Source organism: Rhinopithecus bieti, unplaced genomic scaffold (genome assembly GCF_001698545.2).
Source record: "Rhinopithecus bieti isolate Rb0 unplaced genomic scaffold, ASM169854v2 scaffold_16234, whole genome shotgun sequence".
NCBI lineage: Eukaryota > Metazoa > Chordata > Mammalia > Primates > Cercopithecidae > Rhinopithecus > Rhinopithecus bieti.
Window position 1 is genome coordinate 2189194 of NW_016808946.1, and position 26630 is coordinate 2215823.

The 26630-nt window shown below is 54.4% G+C and overlaps 3 protein-coding genes and 1 long non-coding RNA gene across 9 annotated transcripts in view; 2 read left to right on the top strand and 2 right to left on the bottom strand.

The window, feature by feature from the left end:
* The window catches only part of LOC108539376 (F-box only protein 44-like), a 10036-nt gene extending 8176 nt beyond the window's left edge, over nucleotides 1-1860 (top strand). For 2 of the 3 annotated variants that reach the window (XM_017888012.1, XM_017888013.1), the window contains 2 exons: nucleotides 708-886; nucleotides 973-1860. In XM_017888012.1, coding sequence (XP_017743501.1) covers nucleotides 708-851 — 144 coding nt within the window. In that variant the 3' untranslated portion in view covers nucleotides 852-886; nucleotides 973-1860. Of the gene's footprint in view, nucleotides 1-707 lie in introns of all 3 variants that reach the window. The other variant, XM_017888011.1, reaches the window with a different exon arrangement.
* On the bottom strand, nucleotides 1786-3962 carry LOC108539379 (uncharacterized). Its single transcript, XR_001888339.1, has 3 exons — nucleotides 3906-3962; nucleotides 3191-3223; nucleotides 1786-1877 (listed from the first exon to the last, which is right to left on the bottom strand). It is a non-coding gene; the product is annotated as an uncharacterized LOC108539379 (long non-coding RNA).
* Nucleotides 3318-14254, top strand: FBXO6 (F-box protein 6). 4 transcript variants are annotated; one of them, XM_017888014.1, is made up of 6 exons: nucleotides 3318-3477; nucleotides 7530-7818; nucleotides 11133-11259; nucleotides 11812-11907; nucleotides 13160-13295; nucleotides 13502-14254. In XM_017888014.1, the coding sequence occupies exons 2-6, from the start codon at nucleotides 7533-7535 to the stop codon at nucleotides 13736-13738; spliced, it is 882 nt and encodes a 293-aa protein (XP_017743503.1). In that variant the 5' UTR covers nucleotides 3318-3477; nucleotides 7530-7532; the 3' UTR covers nucleotides 13739-14254. The 4 variants fall into 4 exon arrangements, with proteins under 4 accessions (XP_017743503.1, XP_017743504.1, XP_017743505.1 ...); XM_017888015.1 differs by lacking the exon at nucleotides 3318-3477 and adding an exon at nucleotides 3547-3655 and having other exon boundaries at nucleotides 13502-13918; XM_017888016.1 differs by lacking the exon at nucleotides 3318-3477 and adding an exon at nucleotides 3678-3966 and having other exon boundaries at nucleotides 13502-13918.
* Nucleotides 14255-14383: 129 nt separating this feature from the next.
* On the bottom strand, nucleotides 14384-20628 carry MAD2L2 (mitotic arrest deficient 2 like 2). The gene is made up of 9 exons (XM_017888020.1): nucleotides 20237-20628; nucleotides 19762-19813; nucleotides 19541-19672; nucleotides 17463-17554; nucleotides 16766-16866; nucleotides 15971-16065; nucleotides 15583-15656; nucleotides 15013-15105; nucleotides 14384-14720 (listed from the first exon to the last, which is right to left on the bottom strand). The coding sequence occupies exons 2-9, from the start codon at nucleotides 19799-19801 to the stop codon at nucleotides 14679-14681; spliced, it is 669 nt and encodes a 222-aa protein (XP_017743509.1). The 5' UTR covers nucleotides 19802-19813; nucleotides 20237-20628; the 3' UTR covers nucleotides 14384-14678.
* Between the last annotated feature and the right edge of the window lie 6002 nt (nucleotides 20629-26630).

Genomic DNA, 26630 nt, shown 5'->3' on the forward strand with positions numbered 1-26630 from the left:
GCCTCAGCCTCCTGAGTAGCTGGGATTACAGGCATGCGCCACCACACCCAGCTAATTTTGTATTTTTAGTAGAGACGGGGTTTCTCCATGTTGGTCAGGCTGGTCTCAAACTCCCGACCTCAGGTGATCCACCCACCTCGGCCTGCCAAAGTGCTGGGATTACAGGCGTGAGCCACCGCGAAGGGCAATTTTACTTAATTTTAACTTAAATAATACATGTGCCCTGTGATGAGCATATTGGACATGCTTTGGCAGCTTACAGTTTCTTTCCATTCCTTTGGGCTGAATGATAAACCTGTGGAGTGGACCAACAGGATTTTGCTCCATTTTATAGATGAGGAAACTGAGGCACAGAGAAAGGAAATGATCTGTCCCAAATCACAGAGCTCGAACTAGTACTCCACTGATTTCTAGACTGACACCAAGAACTCAGCCACTTCCTTGTTCCCCTGCCCCCCTGAGGCAGTGCCACACTCAGGGTCAGCTCCCACCCTTTTTTTTTTTAAGGCTCATTTTCTTTTATTTCTTTTGTTTTTTAGAGACAGGGTCTCACTCTGTTGTCCAGGCTGGAGTGCAGTGGCATGATCACAGCTCACTGCAGTCTTGAACTCCTACCTTAGCCTGTACTCCTGCCTCAGCCTGCCTGGAACTACAGGCACACATCGCTGTGCCTCGCTAATTTCTCCCCCCTCTACCTGCCCCGCCAGGTCTCCCACACATTCTCCAACTACCCGCCCGGCGTCCGCTACATCTGGTTTCAGCACGGCGGCGTGGACACTCATTACTGGGCCGGCTGGTACGGCCCGAGGGTCACCAACAGCAGCATCACCATCGGGCCCCCGCTGCCCTGACGCCCCCTGAGCCCCCATCTGCTGAACCCTGACTGGTAAACAACTGCTGTCAGAAAACGGCTGGGCTTGGGAAGGGGAGGTGGAGGCCAGGCATCCCCAGACCTCTGACCCTTGCCCCCAGCTGCTTCTTCTTTGTGGAGCCTCTCGGCGTGGGCAGCCCTCACGTGCTGGGGTGGGGGCCAGCTCTCCCCAAAAGGTCTTGACCTGAACGATGGGTGAGGAAGCCTGCATGGGCCCTTTTCAGAGCACCTGAGAGGTGGGAGGTGCGGCGTGTTCCCCCGGGCCCCTCAGAAAGTCGAGCTTGGAGGCCAGCCTGGATCTGTCTCTCCCTTCCCCTCCTGGGACCATTCTACCTGTGTTCTTTGACCCTCAGAGCAGGGACAGGCAAGACATCTGGCAAGCTTGCAGCTGCCCTGATGGTGCAGGGAGGTGACCGTGTAACTCAGACCAGTCTGGGAAGTGGAGGGTGGGCTCATGGGCCGTGCTCTGCCCCTGTCTGCTGCTCCCAGTCTCTTTACTCTGCCTGCCTGCTCAGAAGAGGTGGCTTTGGCCCAGAGGCTCAGGCCCGGTCTGAGATGGGCAGACCCAGGGTGGAGTGGGGTCCAGGTCAGGTGTGGACTGTCCTCACTATCAATAGAGCCCCAGAAGCTAGATGGGTGCCAGGTGGGGGTCAGGTTCCCAGAGGACTGAGGGAATCCTGCACAGGATGTCCCAGGGTAGGTGGGGAGCAGGATTGGGACCTGCTCTGACAGCTGGACACGTGAGCCCTGGATGAGTGTGGTAGGGTGTTTGAAGGATCCCCTGCCCACCTCCCAAATCCAGGCCAGACCCCCTCTGGCTTGGAGAGCACTCCAAGCCCCCACCTCACCCCTAGAACTGCCATTCCCAAGACCTCTGTCTCCCACCCAGCCACCCTTGGAACTTGCCTCTTGTCCTGCTGGAAGGACAGCAGTGTTCTCCCGACCTCGCCCTACTGCATGCAGTCAAATAAAAGGTGTGCCCAGCCTAACCTGTGCCCTGTGGTTTCTGGAAGGAAAGGCAGAGTTTAGGTGGTCCCGCCGGGACCTGCAGATGGTACAATGGTGTGGCTTCTGCCTAAGGTACAGAGGGGTTGGCATTTCAGGAACCAGACCATCACAGAAGCAGGTTCATGGGACAGACCCCTCAGTGAGCTGCAGGTATGTCACCTGGCAGCTGTCCAGTACTGCTGGCTTCCTCTGGAGGCCCAGCCACAGGCTGGGGTTGGGGTGTGTGGACATCTCTGGGCAGCCCTTGAGTCCACCTTGTGCCAGATCAGCAGTGCCACCCAGGCTCTGCCTCCTGGTGTTCTTCTTTGCCAAGAGCTTCACTGACATTAGATGAAGCCGAAGCATTTAGAATGGTGCCTGGCACACAGCTGGTGCTTGATATGGTTAAGCCTTGTGTCCCCACCCACATCTCATCTTGAATGGTAATCCTGGGTGTTTAGGGAAAGACCTGGTGGGAAGTGACTGGATGATGGGGGTGGTTTTCCCCATGCTGTTCTCATGATAGTGAGTGAATGCTCACGAGATCTGATGGTTTTACAAGTGACAGTTTCCCTGGCTCCCTCCTGCTGCCATGTGCTTCCGCTTTACCTTCCGCCATGATTGTAAGTTTCTTGAGGCCTCCCCAGCCATATGAAACTGTAAGTCAATTAAACCTCTTTCCTTTATAAATTCCAGTCTCGAGTATTTCTTTATAGCAGTGTGAACATGGACTAATACAGTGCTTAATAAATACTCCTTACATTTAGCTATCTCAATCAAGGGTGAGCTAGATAAGGGCTTTGGCCAGGGCAGGATCACCATCCACCAGCCCATGGCAAACTGCAAAAGGACGGCCTTCCATGGAAAAGATGTAGCCCTGATTGCAATTAATGTGGCCTGGGCCAGTCCCCTTGTGCAGTGCACAGCCTGCACAACCCTTGGTGGTTGCCTGAACAAGGTGCTTGCTAATTATTTGTTTACTGATGGAAGAAATTCATGAGCTTAATCCTGACAAAAACCTCTGAGGTTTTTTGTTTTTTTGAAACAAGGTCTGGCTCTGTTGCCCAGCCTGCAGTGCAGTGGTGCAGTCTTGGCTCACTGCAGCCTCCCAGGTTCAAGCGATTCTCCCATCTCAGTCTCCGGAGGAGCTGGGATTACAGACATGCGCCACCATGCCCTGCTAATTTTTGTATTTTTAGTAGAGACAGGTTTTTTGCCATGTTGGCTAGGCTGGTCTCGAACTCCTGACCTAAAGCAACCCTCCCCACCTTGGCCTCCCAAAGTGCTGGGATCACAGGCATTAGCCACCTCCCAGCCCCTCAGGTTTGTTACCTCTGAGTCTACGAAGCCTGCGGAGGTCACGCCCTAGGGAAAGAAGGAGCCTGCTGGGTGTCAGCTCCTCCCTCTAAGGAGGTAACCGAGGGTCAAGGGTGGAGCCCTGGGCCCCGTAAGGAAGGAAGTAACGCGGGGGTCCGGTGAGCTGCCGCGCGTTCGGGGACTTTTGCCTTTCGGAGGAGGCGGGTGCAGGTGTGGGTGCTGAGCCGCCCGCCGCCTGGAGGGGGAGACTGAGCCTCAGGACACGCAGGCCGCAGCGAGGGCCCGGGCCCCGGGGACCTCAGGTTAGTCTTCCCGCGGCGAAAGTGCGGGGCCGGGCCGGGAGGGACGGCAGCGGGGTCCGGGGCGGGGGTGGAGACCGAGCGCAGCGCGTGACGCGGCGGCGGAGCCGGGCGGGGCCCAGCGACGACGCCGCCGAGGCCGTAGGCTCGGGCCGACCCGGAGCTCCGCCGCTGCTTCCAGGTTGCGGCCCCGGGGGGACGGGCGGCGGGCGAGTGGGGAGCCGGGGTCTCCGGCGCCTGGGCGTTCACGGAGCCTGCGGGCGCTGGTCCGGGTGTCCAGGGCTGGGGGGCGCGGGCGGCTGGGTCCGGACTGGGGGCCTGGCCCCGGGGCCACCCGGGCGGAGGCTCTGCGGCCGCCTCCACCCCGGCCACATCCCGAGGCCATTGCCGGGTTCAGAGAACTGTCAGGGGACCTCCAGGCCCCCACGCACCCGCGAGATCCGGCGCCTGCCTTTCCCCAGCCACGGTTTCTGTTTCCGAGAAACCGGTGAAGTAAGAGTGCCCCGAGAGCTTGCTGGGAGGGTGGGTGCGGTGAAGGCCAGCACGAGACGCCGGGCCGGGCAGTTGGGGAACCCGATCGGTGTGAGAGGGCTTCCTAGGGCTGGCATGGACTTCCCCACCACAAAATGCCCCGTGTGGGGGCGGGGAAGGGGCGCAAGAAAATGCGGACTGGGCCAGAGACCTGACTTCGGTCACCACGGTGGGAAGCTGTTGGTGCCTAGACGCCTCTAGCTTGGAGCCCAGTGACTTTTATTTGGTCTAGAGTCTAGACAGTGACTTTAGAAGTTGCCAGCGTTTATTTATTTATTTAAGGCAGTCTTGCTCTGTCACCCAGGCCAGAGTGCAGTGGCATGGTCACAGCTCACTGCAGCCTCCACTTCCTGGGCTCAAGCGATCCTCCTGCCTCAGCCTCCTGAGTAGCAGGGAGTACAGGCATGGGCCACCAGGTCTAGCTAATTTCTTTTCTTCTTCTTTTTTTTTGAGACAGAGTCTCACTCTGTTACCCAGGCTGGAGTGCAGTGGCACGATCTCAGCTCACTGCAACCTCCACTTCCCGGGTTCAAGCAATTCTCCTGCCTCACCCTCCCGAGTAGCTGGAACTACAGGCACCCGACACCACACTCAACTAATTTTTGTATTTTTATAGAGACGGAGTTTCACCATATTGGCCAGGCTGGTCTTGAACTCCCGACCTTGTGATCCGCCCACCTCGGCCTACCAAAGTGCGGGAATTACAGGCATGAGTCCCTGTCCCCAACCTAATTTTTTTTTTCTAGAGACAGAGTCTCACTATGTTGCCCAGACTACAGGCATTTTTAATTGACAGGTTTTACATTTTTTTTCGAATGCTTACATTTGCTTCTCATAACTTAGAAGACTTGGCCACATTGAGTTTTTTGGGTTTTTTTCCCCTATCAAAGCCTCTTTTTTTTTTTTTTTTTTTTTTTTTTTTTTTTTTTGACAGTTTTGCTGTTGCCTAGGCTGGAGTGCCATGGAGGAATCATGGCTCACTCTGCTCCAGCGGGCTCCTTCTTTCCCTAGAGTGTGACCTCAGCAGGCCTCATGGACTGTAAGTTAGAAAACCTCTGAGGGCCGGGTTTGGTGGCTCACACCTGTGAGCTACTGCAGCCTTGACCTCCTGGGCTCAGGAGATCTTAACACCATAGCCTCCCAAGTAGCTAGGACCACAGGCACTCGCCACTATGCCTGGCGAATTTTTTCACTATTTATAGAGACAGGGTCTCCCTGTGTTGCCAAGGTTGCAAAGCCTTTTTTCTCTCTTTTTTTTTTTTTTTTTGGAGGTGTGTCTTGCACTGTCACCCCGGCTGGAGTGCAATGGCGCGATCTCGGCTCACTACAACCTCTGCCTCCCGGGTTCACATGATTCTCCTGCCTCAGCCTCCCAAGTAGCTGGGATTACAGACACACACCACCAAACCCGGCTAATTTTTTGTATTTTTAGTAGAGACGAGGTTTCACTATGTTGGCCAGGCTGGTCTCGAACCTCTGCCCTCCTGATCCACCCACCTTGGCCTCCCAAAGTGCTGGGATTACAGGCTTGAGCCACTGCTCCCAGCTTGCAAAGCATTTTTCACGAGGCACAAGTACCTCACCTGTTTTCTCTGCCATGTAAAGTGTTCCTCCCTGGGCAGGAGCCAGCATACACCCACCCTCCGTTTTTCTGAGATGGGAGCTTTCAGAAGACTATGAACTGCTGCTTTGGCCAAGCCTCTATGGAAAATCAGAAGAGGCCACAGCAAAAGGCTGGGTGCAGTGGCTCACGCCTGTAATCCCAGCACTTTGGGAGGCCGAGGCGGGTGGATCACCTGAGGTCAGGAGTTCAAAACCAGCCTGGCCAACATGGTGAAACCCCGTCTCTACTAAAAATAAAAAATTAGTGGGGTGTGGTGGTGGACACCTGTAATCACAGTTACTTGGGAGGCTGAGGCTGGAGAATTGCTGGAACCCAGGAGGTGGAGATTGCAGTGAGCTGAGATCCCACCATTGCACTCCAGCCTGGGCAACAAGAGCGAAACTCTGTCTCGGGGTGGGGAGGAAAAAAAAAAAGAGGCCAGGAAGGTTCTGTTTCCCTGCTTGTAGGTGGAGAACATTCTCTCCTCATGTGTAAGCAGATGAGGCCCACCTGAGTGACAGGGCAGAGCCCTGGCTGCCGGCCAATCCCCACCTACCTGGGGCAAGTAGCTGGGATCCCCTTAGGGGACTAATCAGGTGCCCCCAGGTAACAGATTCAGGCCAGGGCTGTGGCATTGCTTGAAGTTTTCCAGAACCCGTGTGCAGTGCAGAGGTACAGGGAGGACAGTGTTGAGGGCAGGTTTGTGCTGGCAGCAATGCTGACCAAAGCTCTGTGCTTCACTTGGTCCTCCTGGCCCTTCCAGGGTCGGGACAGTTACCCCCTCCCTTTCCACAGCTTCCCAACTAGTCACTGCAGACCAGGATTCAAACCCAGGCAGTCTTCTCAGGCACCCTCCATCTGATTTTTTTTTCTGGCCATCTCCAAGTGGATTCTGGCCTGACACCCAAGGCAGCCCAGCCGGGTGCTGTGGGGGCTTCCCATGGGGTTGTTTTATCACATGACTTCCAGGCCAAAGTGAGCTTCTGGAGAGAGGCAGGTGGTTTCTCAGCGCTAGCCAACCACTGAATGAACATTCATGAGTCTGGGATGTAAAACTGATTTTATATTCTGGCCGGGTGCGGTGGCTCACACCTGTAATTCCAGCACTTTGGGAGGCCAAGGCGGGTGGATCACGGGGTCAGGAGATTGAGACCATCCTGGCTAACACGGTGAAACCCTGTCTCTACTAAAAATACAAAAAATTAGCTGGGCGTGGTGGCATGTGCCTATAGTCCCAGCTACTCAGGAGGCTGAGGCAGGAGAATCCCTTGAACCCAGGAGGCGGAGGTTGCAGTGAGCCGAGATCGCACCACTGCACTCCAGCCTGGGCGACAGAGCGAGACTGTCTCAAAAAAAGAAAAAAAAAGATTTTATATTCTAAGAGTGAATCCAGAGCATTAAAATCACAACAATCACCAAAACCCTCACAGAACTTTGCAGGTAAGTGTGGTCTCCACAAAATCCTACAGTCCACCCAAACCACTGGCTTTAAAATTAAGCAATTTTTTCTTAAATTGGGGAGGGGCCTTTTAAAATATGTGTCTCTAAAGACTTTCCTACTTGTATTGCACTCTTCTGAATGTGTGTCCCATGACTACTCTTTCCACTGAGGGGCTACTGTTTACTGGAAGGACCCTCAGCCTCCCAAATGCTCTTTTGTGGTTTTTTTGTTTTTGTTTTTGAGCCAGGGTCTTGCTCAGTTGCCTGGGCAGGGGTGCAGTGGTGCAATCATAGCTCACTGTAGCCTTGAACTCCCAGGCTCAAGGGATCCTCTGCCTCAGCCTCCCATCTAGCTGGGACTCCACGCGTGTGCCACCACACCTGGCTAATGCAGGGTTGGAGAGGAGTCCCTGGCCTAGTTCCCTGGGGACCTGAGGGCCCACCTCCCTGGTCAGGCTCATAACCGCTGTCCCCCCCACAGGCCATGGATGCTGCCCACCCCAAGGCAGCCCTGGACAGCATTAACGAGCTGCCCGAGAACATCCTGCTGGAGCTGTTCACGCACGTGCCCGCCCGCCAGCTGCTGCTGAACTGCCGTCTGGTCTGCAGCCTCTGGCGGGATCTCATCGACCTCATGACCCTCTGGAAGCGTAAGTGCCTGCGAGAGGGCTTCATCACCGAGGACTGGGACCAGCCTGTGGCCGACTGGAAGATCTTCTACTTCCTACGGAGCCTGCACAGGAACCTCCTGCGCAACCCATGCGCTGAAGGTGGAATGGGGGCAGGGTGGAGGCTGCCACCGGGCTTGTTCCTTCCCATTCTTGGGCCTTGGCACTTGAGATTCCCACGCTACCTGGATTGTTCTCTAATCCTAAACACCCACCTCACTCCCTTGGTTCCTTCTCATTCTTCAGGTCTCAGTTCAGAGACCTGCCCTGTGCTCCCAATCTAAAAACAGCACACTCCACCTCCAGCATAGCACCTCCATTTCATGCCCTGTAACATTTTTCACCAGGCGCGGGGGCTCATGCCTGTAATCCCAGCACTTTGGGAGGCTGAGATGGGCGGATCACCTGAGGTAAGGAGTTGGAGACCAGCCTGGTCAAAATGGCAAAGCCCTGTCTCTACTAAAAACACATGAAGTTGGGCATGCTGACCCACACCTGCAATCCCAGCTGCTCAGGAGGCTGAGGCAGAAGAATCACTTGAACCCGAGAGGCAGAGGTTGCAGTGAGCTGGGATGGCTCCACTGCACTCCAGCCTGGGCGACAAGAGTGAAACTTCGTCTCCAAAAGAAAAAGTTTTTTTTAGAATTTCCTTTTTTCTGCCACAAACTTCAAGTTCCAGTGGCCAAATGGACATTGTTTGCTACACTATAGCATCCACAGTGACACCTGCACATAGCAGGTGCCCAAGAAATGCTTGTTGAATGAACAAGCACACTGCAGACCCGCCTGTCCCCCAGAGTACAGCCCAAGCTGCCTCATGTTGACCAAGGGCCTCCTCTGTGCCAGGTATTCATGGGAGATCTTTACAAATGTACTTACCCATCCTCCTGTTAGCCCCATTATACAGACAAACAAAATGAAGATCCAGAGGGGCCAGTGATCACAGCTGAAGGTCCCCACTTAGCCTGTTACATTCTCTTGTATTTCCCAGGGATTTTTTTCCCTTTTCCCTTCCTTCATTTGGTACCTGCTATATACCAGGCACCACGCTTCACATACATATTTTTTTTAATTAGAGACAGGGTCTCACCATGTTGCCCAGACTGGTCTCGAACTCCTGGGCTCAAATGATCCGCCTGCCTCAGCCTCCCAAAGTGCTGGAATTACAGGCATGAGCCACCATCCACCCCGGACACACCATACTTCCTGTTGGGACTCCAGCAACTGATTTTGAGACCTGGTTTGTGTACTTAGAACCTCCTTGCTATCTCTGTACTCTCTTCATCCTCATTAGGATCCTGGGAGATTGGCCAGGTGCAGTGGCTCATACCTGTAATCCTAGCACTTTGGGAGGCTGAGATGGGCAATTACGTGAGGTCAGGTGTTCAAGACCAGGCTGGACAACATCATGAAACTCCATCTCTACAAAAATACAAAAAAATTAGCCAGGCATGGTGGCAGGCACCTGTAATCTCAGCTCCTCAGGAGGCTGAAGCAGGAGAACCGCTTGAACCCAGGAGGTGGAAGTTGAAGTGAGCCAAGATTGTGCCACTGCACTCCAGCCTGGGAAAGAGTGAGACCCTCTCTCTGAAAAAATAATTTAAAAATAAAACAAATAGGCCAGGCACGGTGGCTCATGCTTGTAATTCCAGCACTTTGGGGGGCCAAGGCAGGCAGATCACTTGAGGTCAGGAGTTTGAGACCCGCCTGGCCAACATGGTAAAACCCTGTCTCTACAAAAAATACACAAATTAGCTGGGCATGGTCGTGGGCACCTGTCATCCCAACTACTTGGGAGGCTGAGGCAGGAGCACCACTTGAACCTGGGAAGCGGAGGTTGCAGTGAGCTGAGATCGTGCCACTGCACTCCAGCAGCCTGAGTGTCAGAGGGACACTGTCTCTGTCTCTCTCACACACACACACACACACACACACACACACACAGACACACACAGGAACCTGGGAGATGCCAAGACAATTAGGGTGGACTCCATTGTATAGATGGGGAGCTTTGGGCCTGAGATGAGTGACTCCCCCAAAGATGCACAATTGCCCAGCTTCCAGGGTTTGGCCTCAAACTCCCTCCACCCCAAATCCGAGTCCCCATAGACAGTGCCCGACACTCAGTCCCTCTGCCTGCCCCAGATTTCATTCAGAAGTTGCCCAGCTAAGCTGCCCACTCGGCTTAACACCGCCTAACAGAGCTGGCCTTGCAGCCTGGCCTGCCGGGGGCCGGCAGTGTTCAGTCAAGCCTTGCTGAGATACCCCCAGGTTTGTACTCAGCATCAGCCCAGCTCCTGGATTTCTGTGTTACTCCTCTGGTTCTCTACTGGGGACCCCAGAGCACCTGAGAATAGCGGGCTTCTGGAGGGGGAGCAAGCTATTTGTAAAGTGCCCCAGTGATTGCCTGGGCAGCGCCAGTAGAGAAGCGCCATTGTTTTCTAAGGTCCTCTGAGTTCAGTGTGAAGAGGGTGATCACCCCCCTGAACCCACCAGGCCCACCTAATGGAGGTTCACCCATGAATGTTACCACAGCGCCCAGCCCAAAGGGTACCAGTTCCTCCACTTAGCACTCTTGCCCTGGGCCATCTGGGCCCTATGGGAATCTTGGTTCCCATGACCACCAACAAACCCACAAAACCCATCCTCTAGGGCCTCCAGTCTGGGTTATGTAGTTAACCAAGGGCCTCTCCCTCCTGGACATCTGGGGTGCCATCTGGGTCAAGTAAGCAGTCTGTGTTGGGATGAACACTTGTTAGCCTTTTTTAAAAAATTCTTTTACTTATTTTAAAAAAAAAAAAAAAAAAAAAAAAAAAAGGGTGTCACTATGTTCCCTAGGCTGGTCTTGAACTCCTGGATTCAAGCGATCCACCTGCCTCAGCCTCCCAAAGTGCTGGGATTACAGGCCAAGCCACTGTGCCTGGCCTCACATTAGTCTTTGAGGACTGTACTCTCACAGGCCCCTCGTAATTTAATTTTTTGAGAACTGATACTTGGGTATTTCCCAGAGTTCCACCGCAACGTGGAAATGAGGAAGGGGTTGGTTTAGAATTTCTGGTAACACGCATTTTCTCCAGCTGTGTGTTAGGAGTGAGGCCAGTTTGGAATTGTGTGGGAGGGACAGAGTCAGGTCAGAGCTGATATGGTGAGGACAGGTGGGAATGTGTTGGAGGGGTGCTTTGTAGGGGTGCTCCAGGGCTGGTGGGGTACCTTGGCTACACAATGCCCTTGAGAAGGAACAAGCTTGTTAACCCTTTGGTGTCCACAGCCCCAGAAACCTGAGCATGAACAAGTCCTGCCTCCAAAGAAGGTCACTAACGCCAACCACCCTCCTTCCCGCCCTCCCGGGACCAGGTGGGGAGGGCTGTATTTTAGATTTACACAGGGGGTCTCACCTCGGCTTCTGTTCTTCCTAGAGGATATGTTTGCATGGCAAATCGATTTCAATGGTGGGGACCGCTGGAAGGTGGAGAGCCTCCCTGGAGCCCACGGGACAGATTTTCCTGACCCCAAGGTCAAGAAGTATTTTGTCACATCCTACGAGTAAGGCAAACTGAACCTACCAGGCTTGCATGGAGGGGATAGAGGGTTAGGACACCTTTGCCAAGTCTCGGGCAGTCTTCTAAGGGAAGGCCTCTCTGTGAAGCTCGAGGGAGGTGGCCCCAAAATTTGCCCAGAGTCACTGCTTCCTGGAGTCACTCAGTGCTGTGTTCATGGACAGTGGGGGTGGGGATCACTGAAGCAGGCCAGGAGTCCATTGGGTGGTTAAGATAAGCCAGGGCTATCTACAGGCATCCATCCCTAAGCTAGGAACTTGAGTTTACAAGAGTGCCCTGCCTGGTGCCCTGGAACACTGAACTGGGCCTTTGGATTGGAATCAGATGCCACCCAGGCACAAGTGGGTCAAACTCCCTCCTACACTGGAGGAGAAACCAGTCAGCCCCAGCCAGTGCCTGTCCTGCAGCGGCCAAAGGATACCCTAAGTCCCCAAACCACCTCCCTGGGCTCACAGGGGCTGCCAAGGCTTGGGTGGGGCGGGGGGGGGGGCCATGCATAGCACACCCAGGTACACAAGCCCCCAACTCTGCTCCCCAGAATGTGTCTCAAGTCCCAGCTGGTGGACCTTGTAGCTGAGGGCTACTGGGAGGAGCTACTGGACACATTCCGGCCGGACATCGTGGTTAAGGACTGGTGAGTAGGGTCCATGGCCTGTGTCCCCCACTCTACATGCTCCTCTTACTGCTGTGCCGGGTGAGACAAGCCATAGCAAGTGCCCACTGTGCCCAGCAGTGTCCTAGAGCCAGGTAGCCCCGGCCTCTGCCCCCGCTCTGTGCCCAGACCCTGCGGCACCTCCTGGCCTCCCCACCACCCTGTGACAGAGTCAGCAGGACACAGCAGCCCCAGTGTGCAGATGAGGAGGCTGAGGCCCCCAGGTGGGTTGTCATGGACAGGCACTTTTTTTTTTTTTTTGAGAGAGTCTCACTCTCACCCAGGCTGGAGTGCAGTGGTGCGATCTTGGCTCACTGCAACCTCCACCTCCCGCGTTCAAGCGATTCTCCTGCCTCAGCGTCCTGAGTAGCTGGGACTACAGTTGCCCACCACCACGCCCGGCTATTTTTTTAATCATTTTAATACAGACAGAGTTTCACCATGCTGGTCAGGCTGGTTTCAAACTCCTGACCTCAAGTGATCCACCCACCTTGGCCTCCCAAAGTGCTGGGATTACAGGTGTGAGCCACTGTGCCCGGTCAACACTGACAGGTACTTGGGCAACAGAGGACCTCAGCCCTCTCTGGACTGGGTGGAAACCCCCAGGTCCCCTGACCTACCTGCCTCCCCAGCTCCTCTTCCTGTTCATCCCATGACTCTTGTTTGAGCTCCTACTCTGTGCACCGAAGTGTGCCGGGCTCTGGCTTGGCCGATGGGAGAAGCAGGACCCCAGTTCTAGGCAGGCCCCAGGGCCGCCACTCTGAGGATAAATGGGTGAGGATGGAGGAGTATGCAGAGCTGCAGAGGGGAGAGGTGGCTGGGCTGGGCTGATCTGAGCAGAAGGTGAGCTCTGTGCCAGCTCCATTACACAGGCAACCCCCTTGACTCTCCCACTGAATCCACAGCCTGGTCCATTGTAAGTACAGGTGACATGGCTTGGACAGGCCAGGCCTCTCTGGAGGGGTCTTTTGCTTTTTGAGGTCACATCTTTAGTAGGATGCCCGAAAGGGTCCCTTTTCTCAGATGGGGTAACTGAGGCCAGCATGGACCAACTACTTACCCCCGGGCCACAGTGGGGCATAGGGAGTGCTGAAGCCAGCTGGGCCTTGCAGGCAGAGCAGTGCTGGCTGATGGGAAATGAAGCTCCAAGCTCCAATGTGTAGGTCCCACCTGCCCCCACCGCTGGGGCCAGCCCTCGGTGGCTTGGACACAGGGCTCTCAACCCCTCCACCAGGTTTGCTGCCAGAGCTGACTGTGGCTGCACCTACCAACTCAAGGTGCAGCTGACCTCGGCTGACTACTTCGTGTTGGCCTCCTTTGAGCCCCCACCTGTGACCATCCAACAGTGGAACAATGCCGCATGGACAGAGGTGAGGCCTCACCCACTTGCTCTCTCTACCCACTCCTCCCAGGGCCAGGATGGCAGGAAGCAAGGGGCAGCCTCAGGGCCCAAGGTGCCCCTGCTCTCTGACCTGGAGCTGTTGCCTTCCCGCCTGGGCAGCTCTCTTAGAGGACCTGGCTCCTGCCTTCCCCTCCCCAGTCCTGGTGGTCACTTCCTCTCCCCTCCTCCTGGCAGGTCTCCTACACCTTCTCAGACTACCCCCGGGGTGTCCGCTACATCCTCTTTCAGCACGGGGGCAGGGACACTCAGTACTGGGCAGGCTGGTATGGGCCCCGAGTCACCAACAGCAGCATCGTCGTCAGCCACAAGAGGACCAGGAACCAGGCCTCCTCTGAGGCTCAGCCTGGGCAGAAGCATGGACAGGAGGAGGCTGCTCAATCGCCCTACCAAGCTGTTCTCCAGATTTTCTGACAGCTGTCCATACTGTATCCGGGTCAGCCAGAGGTTCCTCCATGCAGGAGCTGAGCATAGGGTGGGCAGTGAAGTCCCTGTACCAGCAACTCCTGCCCCGGTTCAACCCTACCAGCTTGTGGAAACTTACTGTCACATAGCTCTGACGTTTTGTTGTAATAAATGTTTTCAGGCTGGGCACGGTGGCTCACGCCTGTAATCCCAGCACTTTGGGAGGCCAAGGCGGGCGGATCATGAGGTCAGGAGATCGAGACCATCCTGGCCAACGTGGTGAAATCCCGTCTCTACTAAAAATACAAAAAATTAGCTGGGCGTGGTGGCGGGCGCCTGTAGTCCCAGCTACTCAGGAGGCTGAGGCAGGAGAATGGTGTGAACCCGGGAGGTAGAGCTTGCAGTGAGCCGAGATTGCGCCACTGCACTCCAGCCTGGGTGACAGAGCGAGACTCTGTCTCAAATAATAAAAAATAAATAAATAAATAAATATAAAAAAATGAAAAATAAATGTTTTCAGTAAAACCAGCCTGGGGTTGGTTTTAGGAGTGGGGAGAGGGGGTCCCTGGCATTTTGGTGGAGAAGCAGCACCCCCCCCACCAGGTTACCCTGGCCATACCTGTCCCTCCCACTCTGGTTAATGATGGCATCAGCTCATCCCAGCCCTTGGGGCCCCTTTATTGAAACAACTCACAGCACAGTATTTGAGACAGACAGTGTTGGCCGGCGGAACCCCAGGAGGCTAAGAAGTCGAGGTTGCGGCATCCTTCACTGCCCTCCTGGGGGAGGCATCCTCCAAGCAGACCTGAGCGGCCCCAGGCTGAGGCGGGCGATCCACACACAGAGGCAATAAGAGCACTTGGAATCAGGGCAGCCATGCAGCACTGCCCTAGGTGGGGATCCCCCAAAGTCTGACAGTTCGGGCATCAGTGAGGTGGCAGATGCCCCCTCAGCTGCCTTTGTGAGCACGCTCTTCCACGTAAAGCTGCATCTGACGGACACAAGCAAACAGCCATAGTCAGCGAGACAGCCAGGGCATCCCTGCTGGAGGACACAGAGGCACCTGGTGGGCAGATCTCCGCCAAGGGTGGGGCCTCGTGGCCATAGCCGAGGTGGAGAAGAGTAGAGATGGGAGGAGCCCTCCACCAGGCACTCCCTCGTTCTCTCCCCCAAGCCCTCTCTTACTAGAGGCCTTACTAGAGGCCTTACTAGAGGCCTCAGTGCCGGGCCTCACTTCCTAAGCAGCCCCTAAATAAAGCTTCCCAGGTCCCCACGAAGCTCACCTTTAAAATGTCCGACGTCATGGTTTTTAGTGGTATCAGACGGGGATCATGCATGTGGACATCCTGCTCATCTGCCAGGATCCACGGGAAATCCTAGGGAGGGGACAAAGGTTAGGGGGGTGACGGAGCTGAGCCCTTGCCTGCCCTCACTTTGCTGTCCCTCCCACTCCAGACCAGGGGCCTCCAACCTGAGCCTCAGAATTACTAGGAAGCTGTTGGCGATGCAGACCCCAGGCCCCCCGATCCCCCCCAGAGGCCAAGTCCATAGAACCCAAGTGACAAGCCCCAGGCACCAATGCTGAACCTGGTGGGCTAGGACCCCTCCCTGGAGAGCCCCCACTTCAGAAGAGCCCGGATGAGCTGGGGGCCCCAGCAGGGGGCTCCACCTGAGCTCCTCACTGCCCCAAGTGCCCAGATGGAGCAGTGGCCAGGCCTGAGGACCTGCTGGGTACCAGGCACTGCTGCACCAATATAATGGATGGCTGGCCACAGGCAACGCCCCTGCCTGCCTGAAACTGCCACATCACGTTTCTAGAGCCTGCATCCAGACCTAGACCCATCTCATCTCACCTTGATGACCTGGATCTTCTCCATGTTGCGAGTGGCGGCTTCTCTTGTGTGCACTAGGACTGTGAAGGTACAGCCTGGAGAGGCAAGAGGTTGGTGGAGGCTCCCCCGCCGCCCTGGTGCCTGCCACTGGGCCCAGCCTCTTCCCACTTCCCTTGCTGGCTCGGCAGCACTCCCAGAGCAGATGGCAAAGCAAGTGCTAAGAAAAGCCCCAGTCAATAGGGAGATGGAAGCCAGGTGGAATCAATCAGGGAAGCTTCCTAGAGGAGGTGGACTCTCAGGGTTAGGAAGAGATGAGTCTCAGAGCAGCCAAACATGGACTTGGGAACACAGACCAACCCGAGACAACCGTGGAAACGCCAAGGGAAGAGAGGGTGGGGAGTGGACGCACCTGGGGGGTTGTGGTCCAGGACGGCATCGCACACGCTGATCTTCAGGATGAAGGCTCGGAGCAGCTGCTCCACGTGAGACAACAGGGAGTCTGAGCTGAGAGGAAAGGAGGTCTTCCCATCACACTGGCGCCCTCCCCTCCACCACAGGCATCAAGCCTGGATGCAGACCTGGGGTACAGAACCGCCTCCAGTGCCTCTGAGAGTGCTGCACGCCTAGGACGCAGCTCCCTATCTGGTCCACACAATTCAAACCAGCAAGGGAGTTTACAAGAAATGCCCAGCCCCACCCCAGACAAAGTCAGAATTTGGCGGGGGGTAGGGGAGATAGGGGCGATCTGAGGAGGCCTCCCTAGATGGTTTTAATGTGCAGCCAGGCCCAAGAACCAGGACACCAAGCCAGGAGGGGAAAGGGCTTGCCTAAGGCCACGCAGCCTGTGGGGACAGGTTGGTCATAGATTCCAGTGCCCTGACCTCACCATCGGAAGCATGCAGTTGACCAACTAACACATGTGCCAAAGGTCAACTTCGAGTTGACTGGACACTTGCCTGAGAAGTCAGAAAATTGGTTCTGTGTCCTGGGCTCTGCCCCTACCCAGGTGACCCTGGGTAGCTCATGTCATTTCTCTGGACCCATCTCAGCTGCTCACAGGCTGTCCCCTTGTCAGGCAGGTGCATCTTGCCCTTTCTCCTCCCAAGCCTTTTCCAAGGTATTCAAGGGCCGCCTTAAAGGGGTGGGTGTGTTGCCAGAGACAGACCTGATGCCAGCTAGTGGGCGAGGGGCAGGGGCAGCCCACCTGATGGACAGCAGTGGAGGCTGGGTGATCTCAAAGACGAATTTCTCCACTGGGCGGTGCTCTTTATCCAAAATCACCACCACCACTTTTTCCACATCATTCTGCAAGGAGAGGAACCCCCACTGCAGAGCCAGGCACCCCACCTGTACTCCACCACCCCGCCTCCACCCCCTTGCCCAAGGAAGGAGGGGAAGCGGCCCACTCACAGCCCTGCTCAGCTGCTAGGCTGGGCGTCCCCAAGAGCCCAGATAGCGCAGGTTTGAGAAGCTGGCACCCTCCGGTATGAGCGGTGCAGGCTGAGAGAATAACCAGGCCCCATAGGGAAGGTCCCAGGAAGTCTGAGATCAGGACTAGATGGGGAAGAAACCCTGAGGGGCTCAGCTCAGACAGAACATTTAGCGTGGAGAACAGGGAACGGATGTGAGAAGAACCCAGAACCCACCAGGGCAGTCCCTACTCAGAGCCAGCTTCAACCCAGGTTTCCAGGCCCAAGGCACCCTGCACATGGCCCACATGCCTTGGAGCCTGCCCCTGGGTTGGGATGGTCTCCAGAGTGCAGGGAACAGGCTTCTGGGTATTGGAGCCATGAAGACGCCACAGAGTCCTAACATCACCCCATCCCAGAGTTGGACTGTGAGCATAGAGGGACAGGGGTGAGCATGGGGTGAGGTGGCTGGGGAACCCAGTGCACCCTCACCTTCTCCAAGAGTGGCTTGACGCAGTGCAGCGTGTCCTGGATATACTGATTCAGCTCCGGGTGGCAGGACATCTGCACACAACACCATGCGGCTGGTGAGGCCCAAAGCACAGGTGGGGAAACCACCCAATACGACCAGGAGCCCAAGGCCCCGTCTGCCTTCGGTCAGAGGCCCAGCAGCTCTCCAGGGCCCCCTACCCAGAAGACCCCACTTTCCCTCAAGAGGCTAACAACTGTGAATTTATCCACGGAGAAAGAAGTCAGAAGGTAAGAACTCAGGCTGGGCGCAGTGGCTCACTCCTGTAATCCTGGCACTTTGAGAGGATAAGGTGAGTAGATCGCCTGAGGTCAGCAGTTTCAGACCAGTCTGGCCAAAATGGCAAAACCCCGTCTCTACTAAAAATACAAAAATTGGCCAGGTGAGGTGGCATCTGTAATCCCAGCTACTCAAGAGGCTGAGGCAGGAGAATCACTTGAACCTGGGAGGCGGAGGTTGCAGTAAGCTGAGATCAAGCCACTGCACTCCAGCCTGGGCAACAAAGCAAGACTCCATCTCAAAGGAAAAAAAAGATAAGAACTCAATCCCAACATGAGCATTTAATATACCATTAGGGGTTCTTAATGTGGGGTCCACGGACTCCTCCAGAGTCTGAAAAGTCCCTAAAGTTGTATCTTTGTGCACTTGGGCATTTTCCAGAAAAGGATCCAGAAAAACGTAATCAGATTTCAAAAGTTAAGAACTAAGGAACTGTGTGGCCTCAGGCAAATTCCTTAACTTCTCTGAGCTTCAATCACTTCATCATAAACAAAAAGTGAGTGAATGTCAATTTTTTTTTTCCTTTTCCCTCTAAAGGTGACCTTCAACAACTTACTATGGGTTTGTTGTTGTTTGGATACTCTGGGTTTATTGTTGTTTGTTTGGATAAAGCCATCAAATATCTCCAGTGGAAAATGCAATTAATACATGTAACATACAGAACATCATAGCTTAGCCAGGCCTACCTAAACACACTCAAAATACTTACATTAGCCCACAGTTGGGCAACATTATCTAACACAAAACCTATTTCATAATAAAGTGCTCACGCCTGTAATCCCAGCACTTTGGGAGGCCAAGGCGGACGGATCACCAGAGGTCAGGAGTTCGATACCAGCCTGGCCAACATGGCGAAACCTTGTCTCTACTAAAAATATAAAAATTAGCCAGGTGTGGTGGCACACGCCTGTAATCCCCAGCTACTCGGGAGGCTGAGGCAGGAGAATCGCTTGAACCTGGGAAGTGGAAGTTGCAGTGAGCCAAGATCATGTAACTGCACTCCAGGCAGGGCGACAGAGCAAGACTCAGTCTCAAAAAATAAAATAAAATAAAAAATAAAGTGCTGGCTTGGCCTGAAGTGGAGGAAGACCAGGTTTTTTTTTTTGTGACGGAGTTTCGTTGTTCCTTGTCACGCGGGACAGAGCTGGACGTGGGAGTGGCACAATCTCACAGGCTCAGCTGGCGAGACGTCGCGCTCCAGGTTCAAGTGATTCTGCCTGGCCCTCAGCTCCTGGTATCTGGGATTAGCAGGGCTCAGCCCACGCCAGCATTTGTATTTTTAGTAGAGACCGCGGGTTTCACCATCGTTTAAGTTAGGACTGAGTCTCAGAACTCCTGACGCTCAAGTGATACCCCACGCCTGCGGCTCCCAAGTGCCAGGATTACAGGCGTGAGCAACCGCACCCGACAGATAGACGTCTTTAAAAAGTCGCACCTGGCCCGGCGGCGGCTGCGCGCTCAAGCCTGTAATCCCAGCACTTAATGGGAGGAAGCGAGACGGGCGGATCACGAGGTGCAGGCAGATCGAGACATCTCATGGTGACAACGGTGAAACCCGTCTCTACTAAAGAAAAATACAAAAAATTAAGCGCGCGGCGAGGTGGTGGGAGCTGTAGTCCGCCCAGCTACTCGGGAGGGCTGAGCAGGAGAATGGCAAAACCGGGAGGCGGAGCTTGCGTGAGCGAGATCGGCGCCATTGCGCTCAGCCTGAGGCGACGAGCGAGATCTTCTCAAAAAAAGGAAAAAGTCCACCCTGTACCACTCTGTGGTTCTGGGACGGTGGCCCAGCTGGCCGGCTTGCGTTTCTGGAAGATGCCCACGGGGTAGACCTCGCGCACGTAGAGGATGAGATGCACAGCCACCTCCAGGAACTCACAGAGCACATCGGCCACCACTGCAGGGGGCACAAGCCGGTGGTGCGCTTGGGGAAGCCCGCCAGCCCAGACGCCTCCGCCCCCGACCCCGCAGGTCCAGCCTCCCTACCTTGGCCAAAGTTGAGGTCTTGTCGTGTGAGCGTGGTCATCCTTCCCGCTACCTGAGTGGTGGGGCAAGGGCAGAGGGTGGTTCCAGACACCCAGGAGCCCAGAACCCGCTCGCCTCCACCGTCTCTTCCCTCCCCACAGTCCGTGGGAACTGGGGCAAGACCTCCCGCTTCGCATAGGCTCACAGCAGCTGGGAAGAACCCCCAACCCAACGCTGGCGTCCGTGCTTGGGGGCATCAGCCTCTATCCACTGGCCGCCCGCGCCCCCTCGCCCTGCTGTCTAAGGGGTGGAAAGACCACAGCGATGCCCCCGAAAAGGGCAGGGCCGCGGACGCAGAGGGAAACAGCTGGATGCGCAGCGCCAGCAGTGCAAAGCGGGACACGCGGAAAGCGAAGCTGGGTTGGAATAAGACTCCGCCCCCTGCCCGGCCTGATCCCTCCCGGCGGGAATCCGCCCCCTCTCCCTCCCCTAGTACCGGCTCTGGGCTCGGTTCCCGCCCGAGATCGGGCCCGGCCCCGCCGCGGGGAGCCACCGACCGGACCGATCCCGCCTCCCGCTCAACCCTGGGCTTCGGCGCCGCTGCGTGACGTTCACGGCGCTCAGGCGGGTCCTAGCGCCCGCCCCTCCAAGGCCACGCCCATTCCCGCGCAGTCCAAACCCGGCCTCGCACAGGGCGGTTCCGCCTGCGGGGACTGGGCTCCGGGGGGCGGGGGCCGGGTCTCGGCGTTGGGGAGGGGCTGAGACTCGCCGCTCCACCTCCCTTCGACTTCAGGTGGGCACGAAGAAAACACAACGTTGATCTCCACGTTCCATCTGATTGCTACATATCTTCCCCCAAGGGCGTTTCTCTCGCTTTAGCACGCGCCGGAAGAGGGCGGGTAGGGGTTGCTGGGGAGGGCAAAAGGGGAGGGCGCAGCTGGGGACTAAGGGCAGCCACATCTGAGCTAACCCGAGTCACCATCCCTGCAGCTGCACACCCAAAAGCGGCTCCTCTGGCTCGGGGGCGGGAACAGCGGAGGACAGGGTTGCACCGGTTGTCAAGACCCGGGTGAAATTTTAAAATAAAAAAAAGAGGGCGTGCACCGGCGCCGCCCCCGCCCCGCCCCCACCGGGTACCTAAATAACAGCCTGGCCTGACGGCCCAACAGGATGAACCCTCCCCGCCCTACGCTTCAGAACAATAGCTGACCTTTATGGAGCTCCAGCCGAGTGCTGGGCACTGGGCTACGTGTGTCCCTGGATTATCTAAGTCCCCGGAGTAACTCCATGAGGCAGTTACTGTGACTGTTCCCTTTATACAGATGAGTGAAGCGAGGTGCAGAAGGGTGAATAACCTGCCCGAGTCTCCCACTGGGTGGGCGATGGCCGAGGTGCCTCCTGCCACTACCTTTTACTGCTCCGAAGTCCCCCACGGACGTGGACTCCGTCTGGAAGGCCTGAAAGGGCCCTCAGAGATGATATTATTAAAATAATAAAAAATGACTAGCATCGAGCGCTTCTTATGTGTCAAACACTGATTCCTTTAATTCCCTCCTTAACCCTAGCAGCTAAATCTCCACTTTACAGCCCCACTTTACAGATGGTTAAACAGGCCCAGAAACATTCTCTAATTCGCCAAAATCACATATTGGGAATACAAACCTAGCTCTGATGCCTCTTCTGACACCAGGGCTTCCACTTATTTACAGCCTCCTTATTTTACAACTGAGAAAACTAAGATCTGAGAAGCAGCTACGGAGTTAGTGGGCAACAAGTCAGGACCAGAAGCCAAGAGGACTTTGTCTGTGACCTCCACGGAGGTAAGAGCTTGTTAATCCCATCCGTCTGTTTGGACACAGATCTAGTCAGGCTTGTTTATCATTTACAGCTCATTATCCCTCCCCCGACCCCCTGATGCCTTCAAACCTGCATTTCCAGACTTCTAATGGGGAGAGAAAAAGTAACTTGTAGGTAACCCATTAAGCTAGGAATGTCAGCAAAACATTTCTTCAAATGCAGTCCTAGGAAATCTGCATCAGAATCCCCCAGGAGCCCATTAATCACAGCTGCCCTGCTGCCCAGAGCAACCTGATCCAGGTGGGGTGCACAGCAGGGCACTGGCCCTTTAACAAGCTCCCCAGGGGCCCGGATGCCCAGCAAAGTATGGGAATCACCACAGAGGTTTGGACTGTTGCCAGAGAATATCTGCATTTTGTAAAAATGTGATGCATTTTGTAAAATTGTGATGTAAAATCATCCGTCCAAAGGGATGGTGCATTTGGCAGCACATTCTGGGCACAGCAACCCTTCTCAAGACGTGGGGATCCTGCCCACATCATGCCATTTCCACACAGAGCTGGCCAAGCAGCTCACTGGCTTACAGTGTCCCGTGGTTCCCTGAGATTGACTCATTGCAGAACTTGGGAAAAACAAGGGTCTTTCCTTTCCCTCTCTGGAGGCTGCTTAAGCAGCTTTTGTATCGGTGACAGGCAGTGGCGGTCATAGGGGGCAACTCCTTGCAAAGGAGCCCTTCAGACTGGGGCCTTGGGTGGGGAAACTGAGGGCCAGGTGACTCCTGTGGGATGGCCTTCAGGACCCAGTGTGAGGGGCACTGGGGCTCAAGTCAGGCCCTCCATCCATGGACTCCCAGCCCCAGCCCTCTGCCCTGAGAAGACACAATACAAGCCACCCATAGAATTCCTGACACACAGAGCTAAGAACGTGAGAAAAACCTTGGAGGACATAAACTCAACCCTCATTTTTCCTTGGGGAAACTGAGGTCCCAACAGCTTTTGACACTGGGTTACCCACCTTGTCAACTAGAAATCTGTGGATAAAAATATCTGGGTTTGCAAATATCGTATGTTCTCACTTGTAAGTGGGAGTTAACCTATGGGGATGCAAAGGCATAGGAATGATACATTGAACTTTGGGGACTCTGGGGGAAGGGTGGGGAGGTGAGGGACAAAAGACTACGTATTGGGTACAGTGTACACTGCTCAGGTGACGGGTGCACCAAAATCTCAGCAGTCACCACTAAAGAACTTATTCATGTAACCAAAAATTATTGCAATTTTAAAAAAATGTCAGCTGAACGCAGTGGGTGGCTCACGCCTGTAATCCCCACACTTTGGGAGGCTGAGGCGGGCAGATCACCTGAGGTCAGGAGTTCGAGATCAACCTGACCAACATGGAGAAACCCTGTGTCTACTAAAAATACAAAAAATAAAAAATAAAAATAGCCAGGCGTGGTGGCACATGCCTGTAATCCCAGCTACTCGGGAAGTTGAGGCAGGAGAATCGCTTGAACCCGGGAGGCAGAGGTTGTGGTGAGCCGAGATCCAAGATTGCACCATTGCACTCCAGCCTGGGCAACAAGAGCAAAAACTCCATCTCAAAAAAAAAAAAAAGTCTGGGTTGGGGCCTTGGGTTCAGATCCAATCACAAACAGAAGGAAGGTGGGCTAGGAAACAGATGGGTAGAGATTCAAACCGATCTGACCCCAAACCCCCAAAAGGCTTCAGTCTCATTAGTGAAATGAACAGGCCAGACAGATGTTCCCTAAACCTCTGAAGGCCTCAGGTTCCACGGGGGTGGGAGCAGGGGCAGGGGGCCGAGTCAGAACGGGCCCATCTGGGGAGCTCTGCCAACACTCTATCCATGGGCTCCTCAGCATCTGGTTTTGCATATCTTAATCGCATCAGCATGATGGATGGTCACGGGATCCAGATTACATTATGGGGTTAATTTATTACATTTTTGAACACCCGTCTGCTGGGAAACTGTTGTTTAAAGTTATTTGCATATTTTTCACCATAATGACAATATGTAGGAAGGCAGCTGGGAAGGAAGGATGGGTGTTTAGAGGGAGGGAGAGCTTATTTGCCAACTAGAGCAGGTCCCTGAGGATCTGCAATGGGGATGGAGGGAAAATCACTCCCAAGAGACATTGAAGTGGAAACTGAGAAGGTGAACTGTGAGCACCAGCCCAGCAAAGAGAAAGACCTGCACGGGCAGAAGAGGACTGCTGGGATTTATGGAAAACAAACACACAGTGAGTGAACCAGGCAATGAGGTTTCCAGCCTCCAGAGGTGATTCCAAGACCCCTCCCATCTCCACCAGGCTGATGGCAGAATGAAGGTTCCCAGGACACCAATCACATGGGTATGGGTGACATACAGTGAGCCACACATAGCCTGGTGACAATCTCCTGATATCCTGATGCTCAGGGGCCCATCCAGTTGCAATGACTCTGGGCAGGGACCCAGCCTCATTCATTATTTCAATACAGTGCCTAGCCAAATTCAGGTTCTCTCTCTCTCTGTCTTTTTTTTTTTTTTCTTTTCCAGAGACAGGGTTTCTCCTTGTCACCCAGGCTAAAGTGCAGTGGGGCAATCATAGCTCACGGCAGCCTGAAACTCCTGGGCTCAAGAGATCCTCCTACCTCAGCCTCCTGGGTAGCTAGGATTACAGGTGTGCATCACCACACCTGGCTGATTTTTAAAATTTTTTGCAGAGGCAGGGTCTTACCATGTTGCCTAGGCTGGTCTCGAACTCTGGGGCTCAAGTGATCCTCCTGCCTCAGCCTCCCAAATGCTGAGATTACAGGCTTGAGCCACCATGCCCAGCCCAAATTCAGGTTCTCAGCGAATGTGTGTCAAATGAGTGGATGAAAAAATAAGTGACAGAGGAATGAAATGATGGTGGACAGTGGCTCATTACCACTTGCCTGACTTGAATCTCAACTGAGTCTGGATGAGGAGCAAAAGACATCGACTTCAGTGCCTGGGCTATGGGCACTATGCAGAGAAAAGTTATTTTCAAAAACAAAAGCAAGGGCTGTGGCATGTTCCCTATGGTGTCCCCAGCACCCACTCGTCCTGCTCATGTGTCCAGCCTGCTGCTTCTCTCCCCAATGCTGTCCCTTAACCAGCTGTGAGGCTTTTCTTTCTCTGAACCTCAGTTTGCTCATCTGTAAAATGGGCTAATGGTAGTTCCAATTTCATAGGATTGAGCAAAGAGCAAATGCTTATGTCCATGTTCATATTTATAAAAAATACAAAGTGCATAATGCCAGGCACTGTGGCTGGCGTTGTGGCTCACTCCTATGATCCCAGGTTTTTGGGAGGCCAAGGCAGACGGACCACTTGAGCTCAGGAGTTCGAGACAAGCCTGGGCAACATGGCAAAAACTCTACAAAAAATAGAAAAATTAGCTGAGCATGGTGGCATGCACCTGTAGTCCCAGCTACTTAGCGGGCTGAGGTGGGAGGATCACTTGAGCCCGGGAAATCAAGGTTGCAGTGAGCCATGTTTGTACCACTGCACTCCAACCTGGGTGATAAAGTGAGACCCTGTCTTGAAAAATAAACAAACAAAGTGCACAATGCCTGGCACATAAATGCTCAATTAATGGCTGTTATGACAATGATATTAAGGTCTATATACACTATTTAAGCCCCCAGAACAAACACTCTGGACAAGCTGTCATGCTTTTCAAAACCCCATCCAAACCATCCTTAGCAGCCTCCCCATAGCTCCAGTTCCATTTCCCAAGGCAGCAGGCAACTCCCAAGCTGCCCTAGGGAGGACACGTATCATCATGAACAAGATGCCTAAAGAAAAGGGCTTCCGGCCAACAGCTCCTCTCCGCTCTCATCTGCCTTCTGGTGTGAGGCCTGACCTGGACAGCTGTCCCAGATCTCGGGGTTCACTGCTGACCTGAGATGGCTTTCAACACTGCAGCCAGAGCAAAGCCCTCACCCACCATTCCCTCTGTGGAATTCTATTGATTCCCAGTGTTGCTGACCCCTCAGTGGTCAGGGGGACCTTGCTGGTCATCTGCTCTTTTTTCATAGAGACAGGGTCTCGCTGTGTTACCCAGGCTGGTCTTGAACACTTGGTCTCCAGAATTCCTGCCTCAGCCTCCCAAAGCTCGGATTACTGGCATGAGCCATCGCGCCTAGCCTGGTCATATGTTCTTAAACTTTGGGCTTCTATCCAGAGACATAAAATGTCTCTTTCTTTTTTTTCTTTTTTTTTTGAGACTGAGTCTCACTCTTGTCACCCAGGCTGGAGTGCAATGGCGTGATCTTGGCTCACTGCAACCTCCGCCTCCTTGGTGCAAGCGATTCTCCTGCCTCGGCCTCCCGAGTAGCTGGGACTACAGGCATGTGCCACCATGCCTAGCTAATTTTTTTGTACTTTTAGTACAGACAGGGTTTTGCCATGTTGGCCAGGCTGGCCTCGAACTCCTGACCCCAAGTAATGTGCCCACCTTGGCCTCCCTGAGTGCTGGGATTACAGGCTTGAGCTACTGCACCTGGCCCAGAGACACTAAATGTCTTACACAACATCAGGAGTGTCCAGATATATTCTGAAGCCATCCTGGGCCACAAGATAAGAACTTTTGATCCAGCTCAACTGCCACTTTAAAAAAAAAAAAAAAAACCTTCTCTATGGAGATATAATTAACAAACTATAAGCTGGGCGCAGTGGCTCATGCCTGTAATCCCAGCACTTTGGGAGGCCGAGGCGGGCGGATCATGAGGTCAGGAGATCGAGACCATCCTGGCTAACACAGTGAAACCCCATCTCTACTAAAATACAAAAAATTCTGCCCGGGTGCAGTGGCTCAAGCCTGTAATCCCAGCACTTTGGGAGACCGAGACGGGCAGATCACGAGGTCAGGAGATCGAGACCATCCTATAACACGATGAAACCCCGTCTCTACTAAAAATACAAAAAATTAGCCGGGCGTGGTAGTGGGCACCTGTAGCCCCAGCTACTCAGGAGGCTGAGGCAGGAGAATGGCGTAAACCCGGGAGGCGGAGCTTGCAGTGAGCTGAGATCCGGCCACTGCACTCCAGCCTGGGCGACAGAGAGAGACT

What these genes read in the sequence shown, in the direction of transcription:
- MAD2L2 (XM_017888020.1), bottom strand. Translation starts at nt 19,801, where the DNA reads ATGACCACGCTCACACGACAAGACCTCAACTTTGGCCAAG. An exon ending in AGACCTCAACTTTGGCCAAG is followed by an intron (nt 19,673 to 19,761) that starts GTAGGGAGGCTG and finishes TGCCCCCTGCAG; the next exon opens with TGGTGGCCGATGTGCTCTGT. An exon ending in CACCGTCCCAGAACCACAGA is followed by an intron (nt 17,555 to 19,540) that starts GTGGTACAGGGT and finishes GGGCCTCACCAG; the next exon opens with CCGCATGGTGTTGTGTGCAG.
- FBXO6 (XM_017888014.1), top strand. Translation starts at nt 7,533, where the DNA reads ATGGATGCTGCCCACCCCAAGGCAGCCCTGGACAGCATTAACGAGCTG. An exon ending in TATTTTGTCACATCCTACGA is followed by an intron (nt 11,260 to 11,811) that starts GTAAGGCAAACT and finishes TCTGCTCCCCAG; the next exon opens with AATGTGTCTCAAGTCCCAGC. An exon ending in ACAATGCCGCATGGACAGAG is followed by an intron (nt 13,296 to 13,501) that starts GTGAGGCCTCAC and finishes TCCTCCTGGCAG; the next exon opens with GTCTCCTACACCTTCTCAGA.